This window comes from Gordionus sp. m RMFG-2023, chromosome 1 (genome assembly GCF_954871325.1).
Source record: "Gordionus sp. m RMFG-2023 chromosome 1, tfGorSpeb1-WG-v2, whole genome shotgun sequence".
Classification (NCBI taxonomy): Eukaryota; Metazoa; Nematomorpha; class Gordioida; order Chordodea; family Parachordodidae; genus Gordionus; species Gordionus sp. m RMFG-2023.
The window spans coordinates 2,941,614-2,967,297 of NC_088775.1; the positions used below are offsets into that span (position 1 = coordinate 2,941,614).

Here is a 25,684-nt window from a genome sequence, read left to right on the forward strand (position 1 = left end):
TTTAATTTAATAAGTTTACAATATATAATTTCTTCAAAAAAAATCAAAAAAGATTAAAAATAACGATTATGACAATTGTCACTTTTCTATGGTACATATTCACTGAAATTTAAATTTAACAGGTTTACAATATATATTTTTACCTATTTGCTTTAAAAAAATTCAAAAAAGTTCAAAGATAACAATTATGATAATTGTCACATTTCTATGGTACATCTTCACTGAAATTTTTATTTAACATGTTTACAATATATAATTTTACCCTTTTGCTTCAAAAAAATTCAAAAAAGATTAAAAATAACGATTATGACAATTGTCACTTTTCTATGGTACATCCACATTTAAATTTCAATTTAACATGTTTACAATTTATTATTTTACTCTGTTGCTTCAAAAAAATTCAAAAAAGTTCAAAAATAACGATTATGACAATTGTCACTGCTCTATGGTACATCCACATTTAATTTTATATTTAATAAATTTTTATCTACTTGCTTTAAAAAAGTTCAAAAATAACGATTGTGACAATTTTTACAATCATTAAAACCATCTCGAAACATGCTCAAAAAATTTTTTCTCGCCTATTTAATACCTAAAAATAAAATTATTTTTATAGGTTCTGTTATGAATATTATGACAATTGTCACTTTTATAGTTTACACATTATATTAATTCATGTTTGAAATAATCATTTTTCTCTATTTCCAATTAAAACATATGTGAAATAAGTATTATGACAATTGTCACCTTTATATGCTTTACAATCACTGAAACCATCTCAAAACATGCTCAACTAGCCTTTTTTAATTATAATTATTTTTAAAGGTTCTGAGATGAGTATTATGACAATTGTCACTTTTATAGTTTACATTAAATATAAAACATTAAAATTATGACATTACATTTTTAAAATAATCATTATTACTTATTCCAAATATTAAAAAAAATGCAGTCGGTATTATGACCAATTCTCACATTTACAACCTATTCAAAAAAAATATTTTCATTAACATAATAAAATAAAAAAAAATATATATCAAAAATTTTATTTTTAAAGAATTTACCAAAAAATTTTAAGATCAAAATTTCAAAAATATTTTAATAAAGATTTCCTTACAAAAGATTTTATTTTATTATAAAATTCTCAAAATATTTTCTCAAAATTATAGAAGATTTTTTTACAAAAAATATTTTTTATTTTGCTCAAAAATCTTCTTTGAGCAAGCTCAAAATTTTTTTTAGCGAAAAAATCTTCGCATTTTTTGATCTTCAAAACAGCAACGATCTGTGAAGATTTTTGAATTTTGAGCAAATGTTAAACCCTGATTCTCACTCTCATAGGTCGTGCTTATTATATTAGATCAATTAATCTGTAAATCAATATGTTATTTTAAAATGCAATTAGTAGCCTTCATAAATCAATTATTCAATAAAAATGTATAACAAATAATTAAACTCAAATTTCCACAACCTATTACATCTTTTTTCTTATAAACCTTAAGACAAACAGTATTGAAATAGATTACAACACCATATATGCCGTTTTTGAATTTGAAATGATGTATATTGGGCAAAGAAAAAAAAAGAAAGAGAAATGTTGCAGTAAAATGATATAAAAACATTGCAATGGATAAATAGTGATAACACCACTAAATAAGAATATTATGAAGATTTTGAATATATTAATCATATTGGCTTTTCACCATATGCCCCTCCCCTTATTAAGCAATGCTTAACACATTTGAATTTGCATCATTTATTTTATATATAATTCTCGAGTTGATTTTTTTCATCTTTTCTACTAAAAAATCTTTCCAATTACATTAACCAGCTTGGATTCGAATTCTTTATTCCTTAATAAGAGTTTTCTGAAGTTTAATTTTTCTCTTATAACTGAAAGACACCCATCATGGCCCTATTTATTATTATTTAATTCGCCTTCAATAGTTTTAATTATTTTAATTTTAACACTGATATATCTTAATTCTTACTTGTTACCTGTCTTAATTAAAATTAACACTGATATATCTTAATCCTTACGTGTTACCTGTCTTAATTAATCCAAAATAATAAATCGACCAATCTCCAATTTCCTAAAGCGTCTTAATTTTTTATTGCCACGTATTCCCCTTATAAATGTGACTATAGTTTTTTGAAACCAGGACAGTGTTCATAAATAAATATTAACGCAATAGTAGATGTTCCTTTTTTTGTTTTGCCTCTTTTCTATGCTTTATCTCGTAATTAATACCTACAAAATAATAATTTTATCCTCAACTGGTGCCAAAAATCTTGACTTTCCAGATTTTTTCAGAATTTTTTGTTAACTTTACATAAGTCCTTGCTCTTTGTGGTCAACGTAGTCGTATATAAGAGATCAACTTCCTCCATTATCTTTTCTTTTCTTATATTATTAGATTAAAAGTAGATTTTTGGAGAGTAACGCATCCTTTATTTATTTATTCCATTCCAAATCTTACCTGACTTGTATTTCCTCCATCCTTGCTCTCTTCAGCCAAAAGCGATAGGAGTATTTTCTCCCTTTTTTAATATTTTCTTATTTAACTTAACAATAGCTCGATTCTATACTAAAGTATCCTTAACTGGTAACTTAAGGCTAAAAATTAGCATAACTAACAATATTATATGCATAATAAATCGAGTTCTTTCAGCGTTAAATATAAACTAGATTTTTATAACATTATTAAGTGTGATGTAAGATTGCTATAAACTGCCCAAAGTTCGATATCCTGTTATCATTGATTTTGTATATGCCAAATTGTGGATAATCTGCAAATTGGAATCCAAATTTTAATTGCTTCATAATTTTTTTCAAATACTTTAAATTATTGCTTTAATTTATTAAGCTTTTTTCTAAATAACTTTATCATTCTTTTTTAAAGACAACTTAGGCAATAAATCTTATAATATAATATTTTTAACCATTTCAATTATACAATAGGCATCATTGGCAAATGAAAAGAAAATTCAACATATTTTTTATAAATTTCTCAAAACATTTTTTGATTTTTAATAGTGTCTAAAAACTTCATTTTATAATTTGTTGGTGATTATTAATTAAGCATGTAAAGTTTATAATTATATCTAATGCTCATAATGATTTCTTAAAATACTAGTTATTTCCTTTATATTTCATTTTTTGGCGTAATAGAAATTTTAGTTTATTTTTTTTTAAACACGTAGTTTAAGCAAAGAAATATAGGAAAACAATTGTTATTACTAAAAATGTATAGTGCATATAAATATAGAAATAAAAAGGAGAAATCGGTTTTCTTGCATTGTTAAATGGACTCATGAATAACGATTCAATTGCATGGGTGAATGTTCATCTTAATATCTTGTTAGTAGTATCGTACTGATTGTCGGTCTTTTAAAACGACCCGATTAAGATTTTAGTCAAAAAATTGTGTAAGCCTGAAGATTTGGCAAGTAGAGCCCAAACCTTTATGTCATTGTTATAATATTCAGTTAACAAATAACTTACTCAAATTGTTTCAAATGTACTTGTATACAAAAAAACAAATGGCTTATTCAAATTACTTTGATAATGTTTAATTTATCAGAGGATGTAAATTAATATTTAAGAAAAGATATATAATTGAGATTTTGTGAATATTATACAACTTTCTAAATGAATTTTATTTTGTTTCAACTCTTTTTTTTTTAACTTTAGTTTTATTATGTTTTTACTGTATAATTTATTATTGTATAATTAATAGTTATGAATAAAGGAAATTTTAATTTAATTTATTGTTTCAAAATCGATATTTTTATAATTTTATTTCTTTTTTATTTAGAAAGGTACAATATCAACGTAACACACATCTATGAGCAGAGTAACCAGGCTTAACATTATTGTAATCAAAATCGGGTTAATTTTAAAAATAAAATCAAATTGGGCATTTACTACCTGCTAGTTAGAAGGCTTTCTTATGATAGATAATTATAACACTTTATAAATTTAATTAATTCCTCACCAAAAACATCATGAGTATTGGTGACAAATGTCCGCTTATTAATTTATTTTCAAAATGGGACGAATTTGGATCGTGTTAACAAATTAATGTATTTTTTGAGATTAGGGTATTGATATTAATGTGTCTTGATAAAGAGCCCTTTGGGATATTTGTCTTGTAAATTGTGTCTCTTTTCTTATATTTTTATTTTTTTTTATAAATAATAAAAAAAATTATTTTGTGAAACACATTTTCGATATTGATGCCCTTCTACATTTTCCCTAAATACCAGCTGATATATATTTTTGCATAAAGGGTTATGACATTACTAAAAAGCATAAAAATTTAGATATGCAAACTTAAAATGAGCTTTTTTTACGTGTATAAATTTACATATAGTTGACAGCAAATGTATTCTTAAATAATTAACATTATTTTTTAATTTATTATAGATAATGTCAGATTCATAATTGACTACAAATATTTGTGAGATCTAATCAGTCAAATCAGATTCATATTAAATATTCCGAAGTTACTATATTTTCTGCAAAAGAAGAAATATTAATTTACAAACTTATTTCCATGTTGATTATCAATATCTTTTCTTGTCAAACTTGAAACATTCTTAAAATGCAAAGGCTTAGAGCAATGATTATACTATGCCTTATTGAATTCTTTGTATCAATATGTTTCTCAATTATATCTCCATTTTTTCCTAAAGAAGTTTATTATATGACAAAATTCTTATTTTTTAAACTTACAATACTAGGCTGAGAAAAAAAATGTGCCTCAATTTTGGATTGGGACAATATTTGGGGTATTCCAAGGAGTTCAGTTTATCATGTCACCAATTCTTGGGCTCTATGTAATTATATTTAATAATAATATCAGTTAGAAATCTGCTTGAGCTTAGAAACTTGTATTAAAAATATTTTTTGGTGGGGGGGGGGCTAATCTAGCTCAGAACTTTTGTTACCTAAAATAATGAAATTATGATCCTTCCAAAAATCTTTATAGATCAGTGTAAATTTGGTTGTGCTGATCTCTATATCAGAGTATATAATTTTAAATTTGATTTTAGATTTAAAATTTAAAATTTTTTTTCAACCTAAAATTTATTTTAGACTAGATTTTTCTTTCCTTCTAAATTATTTTTATTTATAAATTATGTGTAATCACAAAAATATTTATACAATTATTATTCTATTTTTTGTCATTTTATGCTTATTAATACATCACTATACAACTAAATTTTTTTTAAAATCCTTATTTATTCAATATGCAAATTTGGTTTTTAATCACAAGGCTGATTTGGTTCTAAATGACATGATTATTTTTTTTATTACTCCCTCAATTTATGGTGTTTTTAAATAGAATCCTTCTTGAACTGATACAAGCTAAAACCTATCAATTGGGTTGGTCAGACTTTGACTGAATTTCTTTAAAACTTCTTAAAATTTGGATTGATAAGAAAATTTATTGTTTTTATTTTAAAAAAAATAATATTATTTAGAACCATAAAATCAACATTTTTTTAAAATATTTTCCTTAAATACTAATAGATGCCAATTTCATTGATATATATGCCTTTTCAAAGTCAAAAAATTTGGTTAGAATCTGGCCTATTTCTAAGATAAAATCTTGGACCAGATGAAACTCAAATCTTTGAAATAAAAATTACTCGAAGATCAAGAATTTTTTCCTCAAATTGGGTTGGAGCTGAATAAAATATTTTCCAGAAACATATTTCCTGGAAAATAAACTTAAACAAAATTACACCAGATAAGGATACCCTGATTTTAATTAATTTATTATAATCTGATAGAATTTTAAGCATATTAAACAAACAATCCTCTTACCATATATATTCCCAAATTTTGTTAAACCATTTTTTTAAAATCCCAACTCCATATTTAACAATCCTTTTTATACTTTAAGCCTAGCAACCTATCCCAATTTCTAAATTTCTATAATCTCTCAAACCCCTTTAAACCTTAGCTACTGAGAGAGAAATATATAAGGCTAATCTCAAATTTTTACCTCGAGTTTGAACAACCCTAAATTAAAAGAGTTTTTGCAAGCCTAAATGGTTACCCAATGATGTAATTGTAATAAGAAATATATAAAATTTGCAAATAAAGATTAAGATATGGCCACTCTAAATGAGTGATTTGCTTGATTTTTAGGGTATTTTGTAATTAAATTTCATTTTTGATTTATACCTTTTTCTATAATAGAAAGCAGGCACCCTAGAGGAAGTTATTTATAAAAATGGGTAGGTTAATTTCAGAAGAAAAACCGGTCCTATCTGAACCAGGGTTGCCAGATCTACCAAATTGAACCAGTAGGAGGCATACCACATATTTTTTTTAAGCCGAAATCTACTGCACTCTACTCGGCTATAAAAAAAAATTCTGCCATATTTTTTTTTAATTCCGGAAATATATTCCAATTCTCTCCCATCTTAAAAAAAATTCCCCAAAAATAATGTCTGAAAAAAAGGAGTAAAATCAGATAACATTAGTTTTTAAGTATTGGTACAATTTTAATCCTTGGATTCCTGAATATATTTCCAACTTTTTAAGTATATTCTTTTAAAGTATATTCCTGAATATATTTTTCGAATTATATATATATACATATAAAAGGCCACAATATTTAGATTATTCAAAATTTCTTTATTTTTTTATAAAAATTATCCGAAAAATACAATATGATGAATATCCCTAATACAAATCTATAACTATTATTATTACTATAATTATTATTACTTTTTTACATTAAATAAAAATAATTTTTTTCTCCAATCAGATGTCTACAATCCATCTGATTGACGTCTAATGAGAATATATATATATTTTTTTTTTAACATACTAAGACATGTCACCCCTTTATGGGCCAGTGACATTCCTTTAACAAAAACAATGGCTATACTACAATAATTTAAAACAAATTTAAAAAAAAATTACTATACTACAATAAGAAATTTTTAGAAGAAATTACTATACTAAAATTAAAAAAATTTTACACGTTCTTTCACTTGCTATCCGAGCTACATTAATAGTAGATCCTCCCATAGATCTTCCTCCGGATCAGTTGATGCCAGCAGTCCTGTCTCAGCTACCGTCAGCGGGTTAGGTTCAGCTATACAGGCGTTATTGGGCCCATCATACTAGCTGCTCGATGCTGTTCCATCACTGTTCGAATATTTACGTAATCCATTACTAACACTGGCCTCTTTGTTCATTAACTTTGACGGTGTAGGCTGAGGATTATCCTTTCTTGGTCCGCTGATCGCATTATCGACAACTTTTTAAGTAATGGTACAATTTTAATCCTTGGATTCCTGAATATATTTCCAACTTTTTAAGTATAAGGATAATCCTCAGCCTACGCCGTCAAAGTTAATGAACAAAGAGGACAGTGTTAGTAGAATGGATTACGTAAATATTCGAACAGTGATGGAACAGCATCGAGCAGCTAGTATGATGGGCCCAATAACGCCTGGAGTAGCTGAACCTAACCCGCTGACGGTAGCTGAGACTGCTGGCATCAACTGATCCGGAGGAAGATCTATGGGAGGATCTACTATTAATGTAGCTCGGATAGCAAGTGAAAGAACGTTTAAAATTTTTTTTATTGTAGTATAGTAATTTCTTCTAAAAATTTCTTATTGTAGTATAGTAATTTTTTTTAAAATTTGTTTTAAATTATTGTAGTATAGCCATTGTTTTTGTTAAAGGAATGTCACTGACCCATAAAGGGGTGACATGTCTTAGTATGTTAAAAAAATATATATATATTCTCATTATACGTCAATCAGATGGATTGTAGACATCTGATTGGAGAAAAAAATTAGTATTATTTAATGTAAAAAAAAGAAATAATAATTATAGTAATAATAATAGTTATAGATTTGTATTAGGGATATTCATCATATTGTATTTTTAGGATAATTTTTATAAAAAAATAAAGAAATTTTGAATAATCTAAATATTGTAGCCTTTTTTTCCTTGGATTCCTGAATATATTTCCAATTTTTTAAGTATATTCTTTTAAAGTATATTCCTGAATGTATTTTTCGAATTATATATATATAAAAAAGGCCGCATTATTTACATTATTCAAAATTTCTTTATTTTTTTATAAAAATTATCCGAAAAATACAATATGATGAATATCCCTAATACAAATCTATAACTATTATTATTACTATAATTATTTCTTTTTTTTACATTAAATAATAATAATTTTTTTCTCCAATCAGATGTCTACGATCCATCTGATTGACGTCTAATGAGAATATATATATATATTTTTTTTTTAACATACTAAGACAATTAGATTCTTCGTTACTTTACCCTTGTTTATTAGTAGAGTTCTTTTGGACTTAGTTTATGGAATAGTTTATGAGCATATGATCTTGAAAAAAAATAAGATCATTGGTATCTATTCATATACGTAATTTGTGATCTGTTTGATTGGTGCAGACGGGATCTTTAAGTTAAAATCACCCCCCCCCCCTTTTTCATTCTTTCCTTGGAATCTTTGAATTAAAATTTTGAGAAGTTTTTCGGTATTCACTTAAATCTTCATCATTTTTTTTTACCTATATAAGTTATTTGATGTATTGACAATTCTTAATAAATAATCGCAGTAAGCCTAAGGGACCGTATATTATATTTTTTTTGTGAATGGATTTAAAATAAAATAAATAATCTTTTCGATCCGATTATAATTGTGCATATGAATGTCCCGTTTCATCTCGAAATAAAAAAAATTTTTGTGCATAATATTCCTAATTGAAGGGTATAATATAGTAAAGTAAAGGAAATTGCAGAATATTGATTATGTGGAACGGGAAGATCTTTGCAAAATTAATTATGAAAATCTATATTAAGACGGAGGCGATATCGTTTCCGCTGCGCCTCATATTTCTTTACCGTACCGCGAAATTTACCATTTTTGTTGATATCGCAGGTGCGCTGTTAGATTGGAAGTTTTATTTTTGTTTATAGAAAAAAATAACGGGATGTTTAAATTTGAAAAACGCCAAAACATGTCCTAGCGATTTTTTTGTCATTATTCATTCAGTCTACATTTTGTTCATACGTAATCTTTAAAATCAAGTACAGCTGTAAATAATCTTTATTAGTGCCATTCCTTCTCTAATGAGATTTAATTGCAGAAAAATGATTTGATGGGAATGTGTTCGAACTTCTTTGAACATTTCTAAGCCATATTTTTTTTGTTACTATTTCAGCTCTTGGAGGGCCTGATTGGGAAGCGACAGGTCGTAAGCTTGCTGTGCTCCCATGGGTCTCCAGGACTGATGGCAGCTTCCATTCAAAATACGATGATTTTTTCTTACAATAATTTCATTCCCATATCCGTGCTGGCTAGCTACCATCTCTCTAACTCTTACCTACCTCATGACTGGTAATTTCAGAAAAGGGGTATCCCGATGGGAATCGAACTGTACTTTACTTGAACCAGCTGTTTTTTTTACCAAATGATAAATGATTTTTATAAAAAAAAAATTCTTTCCTATTCTCAAACTGCAAAAAAATAAATGTCACCTCATTACGACACGTGTCAGCCAAATATTTTTTAATAAAGAATGACACAAACATTCGATTGGGGTATTTTGGCCTGGTGTTTTTATGTCCAGGACACTTCTTGACCGATTACCGATAAGAATAGATCCTATTTAGGACTCCATTTTTTATTTTTTTATTATTTTTTTTTACACCCCTATTCATAGATGTACCAAATAGGAATAAAAAAACTTTACCTCTGGGGAATATTCCTTGATTCAATATCCACCCTTTGCTTCGGCTTCACCACTTATATTCCTATGTCCGCCAATCCCGCGTACTTCGCTGGCCTGACTCTCATGCTGAGAACTTTGCAAGGCCTGGGATGCTCGGCTTACATTACAGCCTCGTACGTGCTAACGGTCCACCTTTACCCCGATAACATCGGAACGGCTTTCGTAAAAATTTTCTATTTCTTTTTTTACTTATGTACACGTTTATTTTTAATAAATTACATGTGTGGCAATCAAAGAAGGAGAGAAGGAAGGAGCAAAAGAAAGAAAATTTTCCAATAAGGGGTTCTGACAAACGGTTCAACTAATTTGTCTGTAGGCGTTTATAGTTTGTCGAGGGTTTGACAAATTCTGGCGCTATGGTTTTATTTACCCCGGTATTTAACACAATTTTTATTAAAAAAAACTTATTACAATAATAGCGCGTTTTAAAAATTTTTTTTTTTTATTAAGATTCAAAATTTGCCGTTGTAATACCTCGGCATGGTTCCTACAATGCGAATTTTAGGACAATATCGCCATAAATAATTTGCGTTTTTTTTTATGAATCCCAGAGATAAATGATCTGGACAAAAAAAAAACTTCATTTTAATATAAAAAAATTTTTAATGCTTAAGACTTAATCTGATATAAACCCAACCCTCATAGAGCGCACTACCAAATTTTGTTGAATCATTTTATATTAACCCTACGCCATATTTGGCGACCCTTTTAACCTTAATCCCAACCTAATCCAAAAAGTCGCTTTTCGTAAAAAATAAAAATGGAAAACGATAGTTTGTTATAGTTATGAACGCATTCATAACTGATCATATGATCAAATTTATTTAAGCCATTTTTTTTTATTTATGTATATTAATCCTAACCCCATGTTTTTCTACACCATTCCACCATTTTTGTTAGGGTATTCGTGTCAGGTCGCATCTGGTCGATTGCCATAATTAACCTCCTAAAAATAACTAACCCTAAAGGGTGGGAGATATATCCTAATACTAGTGCCATACTACTAGCTGGGTCCCTAATATAATTAGGAGTATTCGGTTAACTAGTATTAGGATACATCTCCCACTCTTTAGGATTAGTGGTACTCTTATTTCTTCTGAGAGTGGTGGAGACAGCTGTTTTAGTAAACTTTGATGCACTTTCCTCCATGACTATTTTTGTATTAACCTAAAGGTAGGCTAGTTGTTTAAATAGGTTTAGCCTAAGATTATTTGAAATTCATAGAGGTTAAATACCTTTATACATTATGGTGGTCTTTTTAAAATTGAAAAGAAAAACCCCCCAGCTATAACTGATTTTAAGTTTTAAATATTTTTTTGCTCGTAACCGAATCGAATCCAAAGAAAATAACTTAGAACCTCATTCAAGAAGATAATTCAGAATCAAAACTCTCCCCCTTTTCTTGTCCGGGTACAGTTAACGGAAATTCGCTGGGGAGTGGGTAGAAAATGGCAATCGCCCCGAGAGTTCATGCTAGCTGTTAATGGCAGGGCTAGTCAATTTTTTGTTTTTAGTTAGCGCAAATTTGTGGCGGAGAATTACAAAAAAAATACGGCGTATTTTGTATAATTCGCCCGCGAATTCGAGCTATCTATGAGGGATAATCCTCTTTCGGCGATACAAAGGATTATTCCCAGACTCGTACCAGAATAATTAGGGCCGGGCCTGCTGGTCTCTGGATAAAAACCCTAATCAAATTTTAATTAACTGTAAAAGAAAAGGTGGCTTTTAATTTTATATAGAAAATCTTACTTTTTTATAATAGAAATTCTTATTTTTTTATATAGAAATTCTTACTTTTTTATATGGAAAATCTTACTTTTTTATATAGAAAATCTTTTAAATGTCCTTTGAAGTATTTTTATAATATAACTAACTTAAAAATAGTATTTAATATATTTTTTGATTTGTGGTATGATGTTTTTAATAAAAATGTTGATATCTTTTTTTTTTCAAGGTAAAATGTGGTTTTTTCTTTATTTTATTTTTATTTTTATAAAAAATTCGTTTTTAAACTAATCCGCTTATACTAAAATTCCAGTCTTTAATATATACATATTCACAAGGTTGTTAATCATGTGGAATAGAATGCGGAAATTATAAATATAATCCATGCTATAGAACCTTACAAATTATTATATTAGTCATGATAACCATATCTAATCTACGAATATAACACATAATAGTATTACAATATATTACTATTTTGCTACAATTATCACATGTAAAATCAAATCTCTTTTGTTCCTTTACTTACATTTAAAATTGCGATATGATGTTGTTATTTCATCGTAGAACGTAAATAAGATTTAAGACTTCTTAGTCCTGAAAACGAACGTTCTCTGCCGAACAAAAGCTTGTTAAATAGAGTTGAGTAATGGCTAAATGTCAGCAAATTCGGCTTGGTCTTCAGAACGCCTGCCTGAAATCCGCTAAACATTGAGGCGTTTCAACTTGTATTAGTTTCTCGCTAAATTTGAGCCGCTATCTTTCTAAAAAAAACCCGAGATTAAAAGTGACAGTTTTCGGTTAAAACTTTGTTTAGCCTAGTTTTTAGCCGGTTAAAAATTGGCCCAAAAGGGCTAAAAAAAAACTATACTTGTTAATAGCATTCAATAAATTTTACGCGCTGGAAAAAAAAAATAGAAAATTATTTCATTCTTACTTTGTTCTTTTAAAGATGGTTTTGACGTTCTTTCCTCTTAAAGGGTTTGTGATGTATATTTTGCCAAAACCCCTAGAATCCGACCCTCCATTTCGGAAAAATTTAGCCCTAGAATACTGAAACACGATTTCCGTCGAGTTTTTTGAACGGCAAATTGCGCCGAATAAATTTGTCGATTAACATTCATTTAAAAATTAGTGTTTTACGAAAAAAAAACGACTAACCCCAATATTTTTGCCATATAGAATATTGCGCAGGCGCCTCAAGATTTTGGTTAATAAATTTCCTGACCTTTATGCCCGCCCCTTCTATGAACAAAATCTTCAGGCTTAGGCTTAATATCTTGGGTTGGCCATTTTAGCCATCTAGCCGTTTAACAACACTACATTTAAATGACCCGACATGACGGTCATCGAATCCTATAGTGCAGTGCGCACAAATTGAACCTTTGCGTTTTGCCGTAATGTTTAAAATTCAAAAAAAAACGTAACGCGTCCCTTGTTTAAATTACAAGCGTGCGAAGAAGTTGAACTATCAGTTTTTTATCGTGAATGGGACGAAATATGTCCCACGCGTTTATGGAGATTTTCGAATTTTTTTTGCAATAGGTATTAAATGAATCTCGTACCACATGTAACGATGGACCCTAGAATGTGCTAGATTCTTCATTGGCGAAGGCGTGTTTTGTGAACCATATATCTTTCCACCAATGTTTAGAGGCACAGTCATAGCATTGACGCCTTAAAAGAATAATTTACTTGTTTTTTTATTTAATAAAAAAAAAACAGCAAAACCTCTGTCCATTATCAATTAGTCCCAGTTTCTAAAACGTATGTGCACTTTATGTTTTCTAAAATTTCCGATCAACAAAAAAATAGGTTGTTTAGTTCCTTTAAAAAGGAACCTGAGATGAGCTAATCCAAATATCAGATTTTTTTTTATAAAAAAAAAGGATTAAATGTTGTTGCCACTCTTTTTTGGTCAGGTTTGGATGGATGAAGGAATGGAACATTTTATAACGATTGAAAGGGAAGAGTTGTTCTTCTCATCTTTTATATTTTACAATACTCTTGCAATTGAGCGAGACTGTTATGGACCCTGAGTCAGAAACCCTGATTATATTTTGCTGAACCATAATCGCGAAACATTTTTTAGGGTTCCTATGGTTCAACAATATTTTTTTTAAAAAAAATTTTTTTCTTTATTATTATTTTTTTCGTGGAATCGTTTTTTTTAAATATTTTTAGTGTATCCATTTTATATATATTTTAAAAAAAAATATTCTGGAGACACCGAACTTAGAACGCGCCTTAAACCGAACCTGGTTCAGATATTCTTCACTGACCCCAACTCTTTTTTTGATGGGGGGGGGGGGTTCACGATTCTGGATTTAGCGGTTGATACATTGTTGCCCTGCATTCACAAAGCTAGAATTCGCCGCGTGGTATACAAAAAATGACTCGAATTCGCGCTAACCGAGAATGCAGGGTTAGGGAAGCTGAAAAAAAAAGATTATAAAATATCGAATAATCCGTTGTATTTTCGGATAACCGAATAATTTACAATTCGCCGAATCGAATAGTCGACCTAATTATAATCGTTGTAACACAAATTCTTCTTTTTTTTATACCTCTTTCAAATAAAAAAGACAAAAAATAAATTTCCTTCTTTTTTAAAAAATATATATAATATACACATTTTTCTAGGGGATCGTTGAGACTTTTGCCGGACTGGGTTTCGCTATTGGACCTCCTATCGGTGGTTACCTATTTATGGTTAAATTTATTTATTTATTATTTTTTAATCTTTAAAAAATTATTCGAAAAACATCTGATCAATCACGTGATTACTACGTAATTGTTTTCAAAACTACGATACGACCCTATAACCGATGTTATGAATATAAATGATCGAGATCCTATCCCATAATACAAAAAAATCGTTGCATCCCTAGCTTGCATTCACAGTGGGAACCGATCCGACACGATTTTGACAGCTGATTGATTTTTAAGATTTGTTTTTTTTATAATAATTTTAAATTTCCATTTATTAATAAAGGAAAATTGATCTCATAAATAGAATTTTAAGATGGATTACCCCTGTTGGATCCCAATATGGATGCTGTTGGAAGTGGCGAATAAAGAAAAATTTGAATATGTTAGTTGAATGTGGTGTTGTTAAAACGGCTAACTAGATATTTTAGCCAGAAAAATATTGCCCAAGCCTCGAGATTTCGCTGATAGATGTCCCAAACCTTTGTTCCTCCTAAAAACAAAATCTTCAGACTTGCCTAATATTATTTCTAGATAAAATATTGAGTTTAGAGTCCTTTTTAAAAAATCGGCTCAAAACGACTTGTTTAACAACACTAGTTGTAAATATATTAAAATTGAAAAAATCGTTAATTTTAGTATGCAAATATAAGGTGGTATAAAAGAAAAGGAAAATTTTTGCTATATATATATATAAATTAAATTATTATAAACGATGACAAAGAGGGGGCTAGTCTAATATTTTATAACTCGATTAACAAGAGAATCTTGTTTATTGCTTCTTCATCGAAATTCAATTCATTGACATATTCTTGACATTACATCAAAATTTATGACAAAATAAAACTTAACTTTAATTACAACAAAAATAAAAAAAAATTTTTAAAGCTGGGAGGTTACCCTTTGCCATTCCTCGTTATAGGAATTAGTTTGCTGATATTGCTGATCGTAGCCGCGCATTCTATCCCGTCCTTCGAAGATGCCATCACCGCTCGCCTTGCCACGCGTAATTTTTTTTTGTTGTTTTGTTAAATCCAACATACCACCTTAAAATAGATGGTAGTTTTAGGGTACGATTTTTTTTTGCACTTTATAATTAATCTTAAAAAGAAGCAATCCTTTTTCCGGACCAAAATGGAGACTGACCTCTAACCACTTTTCACTCTTTTATATTATGTAATAAACCAGCTGATATCAACATCTCGAGCCTGGACTAGATAACCCCGATTTTTATTTTTTTTTAAAATTGGATCTATTTAAATAATACTTAGCTGTTGTAATGATTTTCAAAAAGGGAAAATTGGAAAATATAGGAGAATGAATTCTACGTGGGTCCCATCATACGATTTTCCATCTGGTTAATTAATATTCGGACCGAGATTATGAATTTTATCCAACCCCTGCTTGGGGTTTTTTTATCGGTTGGTTTCAGCCGGTTGGCCGTCTACCCTTACTTTTAATTTATGTTCCTCAACTACATCACGGGGTATTCGGAATCTTTCGACTTTAAATCATTTATTGAAGGGCGATTTGATAAAAATTCGATTTGGTCGGATACGTATTTCGGCCTGACCGGAGTACCCACACTGTTATTTCCGGAAAATTTTGTGACGAACTTTTGAACTGCCACTTGTTTTACGTTCATTTTTTATGCAGATATTTTATACGAATTTAAATTGTACAAAAAACACACAAAAGTTTCATGGCCAAAATTGTTCAAAATTTATAGGGTAGTTGTTACTATGCACGTATCGGGATACATTTTCGGTCAATCCCATACTTTCCAAATTATAAAAATCGTCCTCGATGTGAATGATGCAATATTGAGAGATTCCCGAATCTCAATGGATTCTATATCCCAATACGACATATATATCTTGGAGACCTGCAGGAAAAATTCTACCCAGTCCGGGCTTAAAAAAGAACATTATAATCAAATTAATCAACGGGGAAAATGTTGGAAATTATAGCGGAGTCTTTAATATTCATTTACTGCTCGTATTCAAATTTAATGAACCGAGCCATAAAGGGATCAAAAATAAAAATCCGGGTATGGTCGAAAATGGAAAATTTTTAGGGTATTTTTGGCCCGGGGTATTTTTTATCCCGTTTACATTTCTGTCCAGTGATTTGTTAATTTTTTTAAATATCGCCCTGGCCTACAATTTTGACCTCTGCCGGTCTTTGATATATTCATCCGCGCTTCATATAACCTTGAATTCATAATGGCGCGATTGCGATCGCGATTTAACAGCTGACAATTTTTTTAAAATCAGTTTATGAGATCAGTTTTTCTCTATTAAAATATTATTCCTTAGATTATTATTATGATTTGAATTAAAGATAAAAATAAAAATTGATTTCGTAAACAGATTTTAAAAATCGATCAGCTGTTAAATCGCTATCGCCATCGCGTCACTATGAATTCAAGGTGATACTTGTCCATTTTGGTAATTTTTATTTGCGCACTCACGTTAAAATTTCAATATCTACTTAAAAAAAGCTATAAAATGTTTACCCCGCCCAAAATCGCCGACAAATTGTGAGAATCGGTCTAATGGACATTGCCTTCGCGGAGATCAGCTGTTGCTCAATTCCTCGAGTCGTAATATTGTAGATGACCTCCCCGATTATTTCGCTAAAGGCATAGGACGCGTCGAATTTATAAACGGCGATATTATTGGCAACGATCATGGAGGCGATTCAATCTCTAAAAATAAAATTAGTCTCCCCAGCGAGAATCACGCAAATGGTGAATCGGCGAAGTTCTCTGATAACGGCGTGGGCGATGACGATCTAGAGGAAAAGAATTCGGTATTACTCAAGGCCCTCTCTTTTTTTTCCCTATTCTATATGCATTATTCGATTTCTCTGGATTACCTTGTTATGTTCGGGGCTTCCCTCACCCTCTCCTTCGTCGATGCTACATTGGAACCTCATCTCAGGTCCGTTTCAGCTTTCTGGGGCCCGCAGTCTAACAACCCATTCACCGCCGAAGAGTCTACTTCGTTTAAGGTTTTGACTAACGGGAATTCATCCAAATTTCATGAATTATTTCGCCCGAATCACGATCTCGACCCAACTTATACAGCCAAAAATTACCCTGACATGAACCGTTTGACAAATGCGACCGCTGTAAATCGTCATGACAAGCATATGCTATTCCTGATGTTCGACGAGCATCCTCTGAACTCAGCGGCCGTGGGTAGCATATTTTTCGTTCTTTCGGCGACTTACACCGTGTTCGCCCTGATTTTCGGGGCCCTGACAGATAGGAAAACTATGTGCGGGGTCAGAATACAACCCTTCAAGATGATGAGGTTTCATTTTTTTTTAAAAAAAATACCTATTATCTTGGCATCCTTTTTTTCAGTGGCGTAGGCACATGTTGTTGTTACATCGAATTCATAATGGCGCGATTTAACAGCTGATCGATTTTTAAAATCCATTTATGAGATCAATTTTTATTTATTAATATTAATTTTTATCTTAATGATTTTAATCAAGAAAAATTAATCTCATAAACAAATATTTAAAAAGTCAGCTGTTAAATCGCGATCGCGCCATTATGAATTCAAGGTTAAACGGCTAACACAATATTTTGGTCAATAAATATTACGCAAGCGTGGAGATTTCCCTCACAGATACCAGAAAGTTTTGAACATCTATTCATCTATGAGCGAAATTTCGAGGCTTACTTGATATTATATCGACTAAAATCTCAATTTTGAAATTGACCGGCCCGTTAGCAAGGGAAGAGTGGTGACCTCATATAATTTTAGTATAGTCAGTAGTCACCTCAATTTTAATGGGGGGAGGGGGTTAGGGGGTTTACATAAATGGTCTTTCGAACATGTGTTTTATGGTTCGTGTCGACAGATAAAATCAAGTTGAATTTGCTTAGTTTTGAGCCGCGTCTTTGTTAGGTTATTTATTATATTTAATTAATGTTTTCACGCAGGGATGTGAACTGGAACCCGGGTTCAGGAATGGTCGGGCATTTTGAAACCATAGACCAATCAGTGACAACCCGGGCTAATATGGACTTGGGGCGGGTCCTGACCCCTCTTAGGAAATCGGTTTCGATTAAGTTCATATTCTTGAACCCAGATTCGGGTTCACGTCCATGGTTTCGCGTATCACCGATCTCTTTATTACAACTAAACGATGATTTTTTTTTTAAATTATGGTTATTTGCCAACCAGTCATGTGATTAATTAGACATCAGGTGTTTATTCGAATATCGTCACGTATATTATTCGCCTCGAAATTTTGATACACGAGGCGATGGTTTGATTCCGTTTTTTGTTTTGGTTATTAAATATCGCGGCCATTATTTTTTTTTTACCAGGGACTCAAAAACCGGAACAAGTCTATATGGAACTAAAATTTCGAAGGTGCCTCACCGTTAGGGTCTAGTAGAGGGAAAAAAATTCAACCCGTCGGGTTTTGAGTTTATCAGGAACCGTGACCTTTCATTATTATGGTCTCTGGTATATTTTCAATTTTCAAGTCTTATTAGGAATCGTAGAATTTCTACGATCCACGAGGAATATTCGAAATCAATTCTGTCTTCCATTTTTTAAAAAGAAAAAAAACTTTCTATCAGATCCGCGTTATCGAATATTGATAATCAGCCTAGCATGTTAAAAATCATTTGTGAACCCTTAAATATAAGTTCTAAACCACTAAATTTTGAAGGATTGGATTTAAATGGTTAGGAATGAAGGAAATAAAGAAAGAAAAAAGTAGGAAGGAAAAAGAAAGAACAACATGAAAATTGAGTAAGAAACTTAAGAGCTAAGTTCATCAGAGTTTTTTTTTTATAATGTCACGACATTTTGTTTATTTACCTTTTTTTTCCTCCCCTAAAAAAATTCGAAGGTATGGCCTCATCGTATCTTGTCTCCTCTCCTCCATAGCTCTTCTGTTATCGGGTATCCCGGTTTTGGAAATAGCCGAGGGCGAAAACCCGAGACACTCCTACTCGTTTCTATATTCCTTGGTCTATTATTTTTTATCGCTTCCGGTTCCCATGCATTTCGACAAGACGGCGTCTTTGATAGCTCTGTGCACCTCTCAAGTCGTGTTGGGCTTGGCCTTCGCCTTGCAAATTGTCATGACGTTCGCCGACATAACGAAACGGGTATCGATGGCTTATTATAACGCCGCGGCGGAAGGAGATACTGGTTTGTGCGAGGAATACGACGAATTTTATTCTAGCTCTTTACCCGAATATTTGGCGAACGGGAGTAAGGAGAATCTAGTGGTGGCCAATGGGGGCGGAATGAGAGATCGTGAGCTCAATGCTAAAGACGCCGACATCAAAGATTATGACCCTAAAAAAATCGAGGGTGGTTGGGGAACAGCGCGTCAAAATTTGCCAGAAAAACGGGCTCCGAATCGTAATTATTCCAGCGATGATGGTATTTTGAATCAAAATGGCGAAGTCTATCACCGTATTATTGATAGCCACGACCATGTTCCCTGCTCTAAAACCCATGATTATCGCCATATAGGTGATGATGACATAAAATTTATCATCAAACCTCGTTCTTCTGAAGAAGCTAACAACGATTCATTGAGTACTTTTGGTAAATCGAGCGTATGCCCAGAAACTACTTTGATATCCGGTCTTTACAGTTCAGCTATAGCTGCCGGGGCATTTATTGGCCCCGTTTTAGCAGGGATCATGACCGGCCGAGCGGCTCGATCTTACTCGTGGGCCGCGGACCGCATCGCGCTTTTTGAAATCGCCATTTGTGCTTTGGCCACCGCGCTCACGGCCTACAAAGTAGGAGATGGTACAGGATTCTGATTATGCCTTATAAATGTTATCAAAGTTCTCCCAAGGCCATTATTTTTTTCGTGGTGATAAAAAACCCCCAAAGTTAGACAAATTTCAATCAAAGTTAGATTAATTTTATCTTGGATAGCAACTCTCACGTTTGTTTCTGAAAAGTGTAACGCGATAGAAACCCATTCATTGCTTAGATGGTCACATCTGCGAATTATAGATATATGGAGCTCAAGCTCCTGAAAATATTGCCCTCATAATTTGAAGGTGTTAAATAATATTTCGTTATCCGAATTTTTACCAGTCAAAGATCAACAAATATTAGCTTTTCCTGCGCATGAGCATTTGTTTTTTTTCCCGAAATGGCATTCGATATCATATTCCTTAACTCTGTAGGAAAAACCTGATGGCTCCGATACGATCCTCTCTATGGCTTCCCATGACGCTGATATTAAGTGTTTATGACTCGGTGTATGGGAAGACCTTAAACTAAGATTAAAATGGGTGCTTACACCATATAAGCCCCGTTATAACTGCCCCAGCTACGTTCTGCGATTGTGATCAACCTCTTTTTTTGAAAAAAATTATATTTATATATTTTTATAATTTATAAGATTACTAAAATTTGATGCAATATTTTTCCTTATGCTCTCATTTTAAATTATCATATTTTTTTTTTGTGATTATATACTTGACGTCAGAATATTTGTTTACGATTTTATTTATTTATTTTTTAACTTGTTCGCCATTTTTTTTTTTTTTAAAAACTCAAAAATGTAATTTAATTACCGCGACTGTGATACATGATATTTTTATTTATCAATGACTCTAATATCTCTTCTACTTATTATTAAATCTAGTCAGCTGTTATTCTCCTATTACATTATTTACAATATTGATATTAGATCATAGAACATTATAACACAATTTGCAACGTGGCACCGTTCTTTACTTTAACAATCACGTGACTTTCAGTATTTTTTTATATTATTGAAATAAGATCGTTACGGGCTCCATTTTTAAATTTCTCGTATGGATTAGAGATTAATGCGCATTCGCGAGTTTTTATTTTAATAATAAATTTTTTTTGAAAAATTTGTCACGTGATCTCTGCCAAATTTTTTTCCTCTTTCAAAACAAAAAAATGTGAATAATATATAATTTGTAATATGTACCTAAGAGTTATAAAATTCTATTACTCGTACTATTTTTTTATATTATAGAAATAAAAAAAATTTACATAGGATTGTGTAGGGTTCATAGTCAAAAAAAAATCGGGTTCTATACTTTCGGGTCGGGTTCGGTCGAAAAACCATCTGACTTGGCTGTTTAATCTAGAGGGTTCTCGAACAATTACGGTTTTTTCTTCTTAGGGTCTAAAGACGCTGTCTTTATTGGATCGATTATTTTGATTTAAACTAGCATAGCGCAGTTGCAAAGCTTGCAGGTTGGAAAAATCGCTAGAAGAAATCCTTTAAACGGCACTAAACACGTCAGCACTCTAGATTCTAATATTATCCTATTGCCTACCTGCATATCGTTGCCTGAGAATTAGATTATTATATCTCCTCTCTTTGTAATCTTACAGAAAATCAATTTTCAAAATTAAATTTCTATTGTAATAGGATATATAACCTTATATTGGCTATAATTCAACTTATGTATATATTTCGTATTTCTTTGTGTAAGATGGAATAGTATAACAAAAAGTTTATATAGAATAGTCTAATTCTCAGGCGACGATATTGGTGAAATAACACGATTTTTAAGAGGAACAAGGGAAACAACGTGTTATAACATTTATTTAAAAAAAATGTCAAGAATCCATATTTAAAGACAGAAATCTGAATCATTTGTCTTGGAGACTTTCTAACTAACCATATTCCCAAAATCTGTTATGTTCCTTCTGATTAAGAAAGGCGTCGTGTTTTAGAATGATAGATCAATAACACCTGTTTTTACTAGGTTAGAAGCTTTCTCCGCCCAAATTTTTTTCTCGGACAAATAAAATTCTAACCCCGTGAATAAATTGTTATATGTTGACTGACGTCGTATATCATTACCTCTGATATGCAATAATCAGTTTTTTTTTCTTGTTTAATAAATCTCTATCTAAAATGATACAGTAATATTATGACATATCTCCCACTCTTAACGGTTAGGGGTACTCTTAGTTCTTTTAAGAGTAGAGGCAGCTGTTTTAGTAAACGGATGAACTTTCCTCCAGGAGATATATTAAGTTTATTTTTATACTCAACATAATTAATGATATACAGCTAACGTTTCCTAAAAGTGAGAGATACCCAGTGAATTATCATTTTATATAAATTTTGAGTTTAGACATATTTAAATGATAAAAGGTAATAAATAAGAGTCATCAACACATAGTGATTTCAAGACAGCTGATATTGGATGGAAATTTTGAGGCAGAGGTGGGATTGTGCAAGGAATCATATTTTTTTTATTAGAATAATATATAAATTCATGCAAGGTTAATTTATATATATATAGTTATAGTCCTGTATTGTACCCTTTTCAAGTCTGCCCGATCCGGGAGGGGGGGAATATTTCTAAGGAAAAAAAAATTAAAAATTATAAACGAGACATTAAAATAAAAAAAATTTATTTGTTCCTAATTTTAAATAGAATCATTCTAATTCAGAAAAGCCGCTCGGACAGTTTTTCCATTTATATATAGATTTTATCCAATAATTACCCTTTAAAGTACGCCTAAAAAAACGTGTAAATATTCTTATTTTATTTTAAAAGTTCTAGAATCAATCCTATTCAGACAGCTGTTTACAATTCTAAATAAAAGAGAGAAGATGATTTAGAACGTTGCATAGCATTTTTTTACAAAATATAATATCTATATACTCAATTGGGAAACAAAATCGATTCAAAATTTAGCTGATCTCCAGAATCCAGTTTGACTAGATTCTAAGAAAAATTTACTTATCTGAACAGAAATATAAGTAATAATACACTCGTTGTCAAGTCTTTTCATTTACATTTATAATCATCTCCGTAATGATTGGCTCCTTGTCACCATAAAAAACGACTTTATTGTCAAAAAATTTCTCAAATAAATCAACATCTTATAATATCTCACTAAAAAAAAATAGATGACCAATATTTTATTGCATCGCAAAGAAAACATCAAAATCGTGACAAAGTAATCTTGAAAGTCTTGATTATAGAATCCCAAAGGATTGATTGATATCATATTGATGTTTGACAAGTATAAACATAGAATATTGTTATAAGTAGTTTTGTTTAACGGCTCGATTTTTATCAGATTTTTAAAAATGGCTAACTTAAAATTATAGCCAGGAAAATATTGCCTAAGCGTCAAGATTTCGCCGATAGATGTTCAATCCTATGTGCCATCTACGATCAAAATCTTTATACATTCAAACATTAACTTGATTGACATTTGGATATTATATAAAGTTATATATATAATGTAAGAATACACAATTATGCAACATAAATAATATGCGGATAAAAATGGTTCCGATATATTTAAAATGATTAACTATAATCATTTTTTTTCCGGAAAATATAACTAAAATAAACTAGAGACAGGGGCATCGAGAGCGGGGCCAACATGAACCATATATTAGCACGGCCCTAATTAATTATCATTTCCCTAGATATTTAATCCATCTCCTATATTTGGTGAAGACTGGCAGAAAAAATAATAAAAAATATTTAAATTTTCGAATTCAAGGCGCACTTTTTAGCAAAAGAATTATTTATGATCCATAGATGGATAAACAGTTAGATCTGCATATTTCTAGAGCGACATCATTATAATCTGTCTGAAGTAATAGTTTTCCTTGGGGGTACTGCAGATAGGTCGTAAATCTATATTCGGGGCAACTATGCCTGATTAGCTAAATTTTGCCTTTAAATCGAATCGTAGATAAGGATATTTACAATTATTTTCATAAAAATCAGCCTTAAACGTAGATTTAATTTCATTATTTTTAAAATTACAATGATTCATAATTTGGAAATTTTATCCATACCTTGATTTAGATATGAATAATTATGCTTATATAGGCTCGGCATTACTAAATAACGCAAAATGGAGGAAAAACAGCAGAGCAAAAAAATAATTTTTACTAAGCGGCACAAAGACATGGCAAGATTACTAAACCAGACAAAGAAGACCGATAAATTATGCAAAACGACGCAAAAATATCTAAAATGCGAACCGCACCAACTTACACAAAATGACAGAAAAGCTCTCAAAGGGCTCTGCTACACCATATGATATAAAATGCAAGCTAGAAGATAGAAGCACGTAAAATAACGAGAAAAAAAATAAAAGCCAAAGGCACGTGATGATGCATTATCTCATAAAAATCCAGTAAAATGACAGAAGTAATATAAAAACCCTAATAAAATAGTATATAAAATTTTTTAAACAAATAAAAAAAAAATTTGCCTTAACTTATCGAAAAATTTCCCAGGCGCGCCCATGAAAGCTTAATTTTTTTGAAATGTAAAGCAATATATTTTGTTGTAGTGTTGTTAAAAGGCTCGAAAGAAAGAAAGAAAGAAAGAGAGAAGAGAAGAGAAGAAGAGAGAGAGAAGAGAAGAGAGAGAGAAGAGAAGAGAAGAAGAGAAGAGAAGAGAAGAGAAGAAGAGAAGAGAAGAGAAGAGAAGAGACTAGACATTTATAAGCGAAATCTGGAGGCTTAAAGGATTTTTTTCTGGCTTAAATGTAGAGTTAGCCGTTTTTAAAAACGGCACGAGTCGTTTAACAACATTACTCTCTACCATATATGAAACAAAAAAATCTTCAGGCCTTCATAATATTATTTTTTGATAATAACCTAATAACGTCGTTATTCAACTAAAATCGTTTTTTTTTAAACTACATTTACCTTTTAGCTATCATAATATTATTTAAAAATCTATTCAGTTAGATTTTTAAAAAAAAAGGAAGTCTAAATTTAGCGCAAGCGCAATAAGCGCGATATCTTCGAAGACTATTATTTACCCATGCCACTGCTTATTCCTATTTTCATTGGTTCTTTTAAAAAAAATTAAGAAGCCATTTTTTTTTTAAATTTTAACCCTAACCCCATATTTCTCAAACCTTTAATCAATTCTTTTCCTATATCTCCACAACCTTTAATTTTACTCATTCTCTCAGATACGTCGTCATAATTTCGAATATATTTCGTCCAATTAAAAAAATTTCCCACAGTTGAGCCTTCCTTGAATTGGGATCAATTAGTCCAGTTTTATTTAATTTTGATTTGATTGGCTATGTTGTCAGTTTTTTAAAAAAAATAAAAAACAAACAAAAAAAAACTGGACGCAACTAACTGGATAAAATTCAACATTTTTTTTTTTTAAAAATATAATATTTTTAAATTTCCATGGATAATTTCTTCTTATCACATCTTTCTATAGTGATAATTTTTAAAAAAATTATTCAAAATTTACAAAGCCTAAGGAAATAAAATTTCAATATTGAGAAAGATTGCCAAAACAACAAATCGATAATGAATGCCCCGCAAGGAGGAAAATCGCTGACACATATGTCCTACGATAAAAATATCCATGGATACAAAAATAGCTCAAATTTTTTTAAAACAATATTTATTAACATCGATATAC

General features: G+C 30.5%; 1 protein-coding gene across 2 annotated transcripts; it reads left to right on the top strand.

Moving 5' to 3' along the window:
- The first annotated feature begins 4,467 nt into the window (after positions 1–4,467).
- LOC135922712 (uncharacterized) lies at positions 4,468–20,863 on the top strand. Of its 2 annotated transcripts, XM_065457155.1 has the most exons (8): positions 4,468–4,700; positions 4,747–4,842; positions 9,742–9,972; positions 14,182–14,250; positions 14,555–14,632; positions 15,136–15,253; positions 16,751–17,567; positions 19,132–20,863. In XM_065457155.1, the coding sequence occupies exons 1-8, from the start codon at positions 4,608–4,610 to the stop codon at positions 20,063–20,065; spliced, it is 2,436 nt and encodes an 811-aa protein (XP_065313227.1). In that variant the 5' UTR covers positions 4,468–4,607; the 3' UTR covers positions 20,066–20,863. The 2 variants fall into 2 exon arrangements, with proteins under 2 accessions (XP_065313227.1, XP_065313228.1); XM_065457156.1 differs by lacking the exon at positions 14,555–14,632 and having other exon boundaries at positions 4,475–4,700; positions 19,132–20,859.
- The last annotated feature ends 4,821 nt before the right edge of the window (positions 20,864–25,684 follow it).

Bases quoted from the DNA above. Each gene is read 5' to 3' on its own strand.
- LOC135922712 (XM_065457155.1), top strand. From the start codon at position 4,608: ATGCAAAGGCTTAGAGCAATGATTATACTATGCCTTATTGAATTCTTT. The intron at 4,701-4,746 runs GTTTATTATATG...TTACAATACTAG, and splicing joins CTCCATTTTTTCCTAAAGAA to GCTGAGAAAAAAAATGTGCC. The intron at 15,254-16,750 runs GTAATTTTTTTT...ACTTAAAAAAAG, and splicing joins CACCGCTCGCCTTGCCACGC to CTATAAAATGTTTACCCCGC.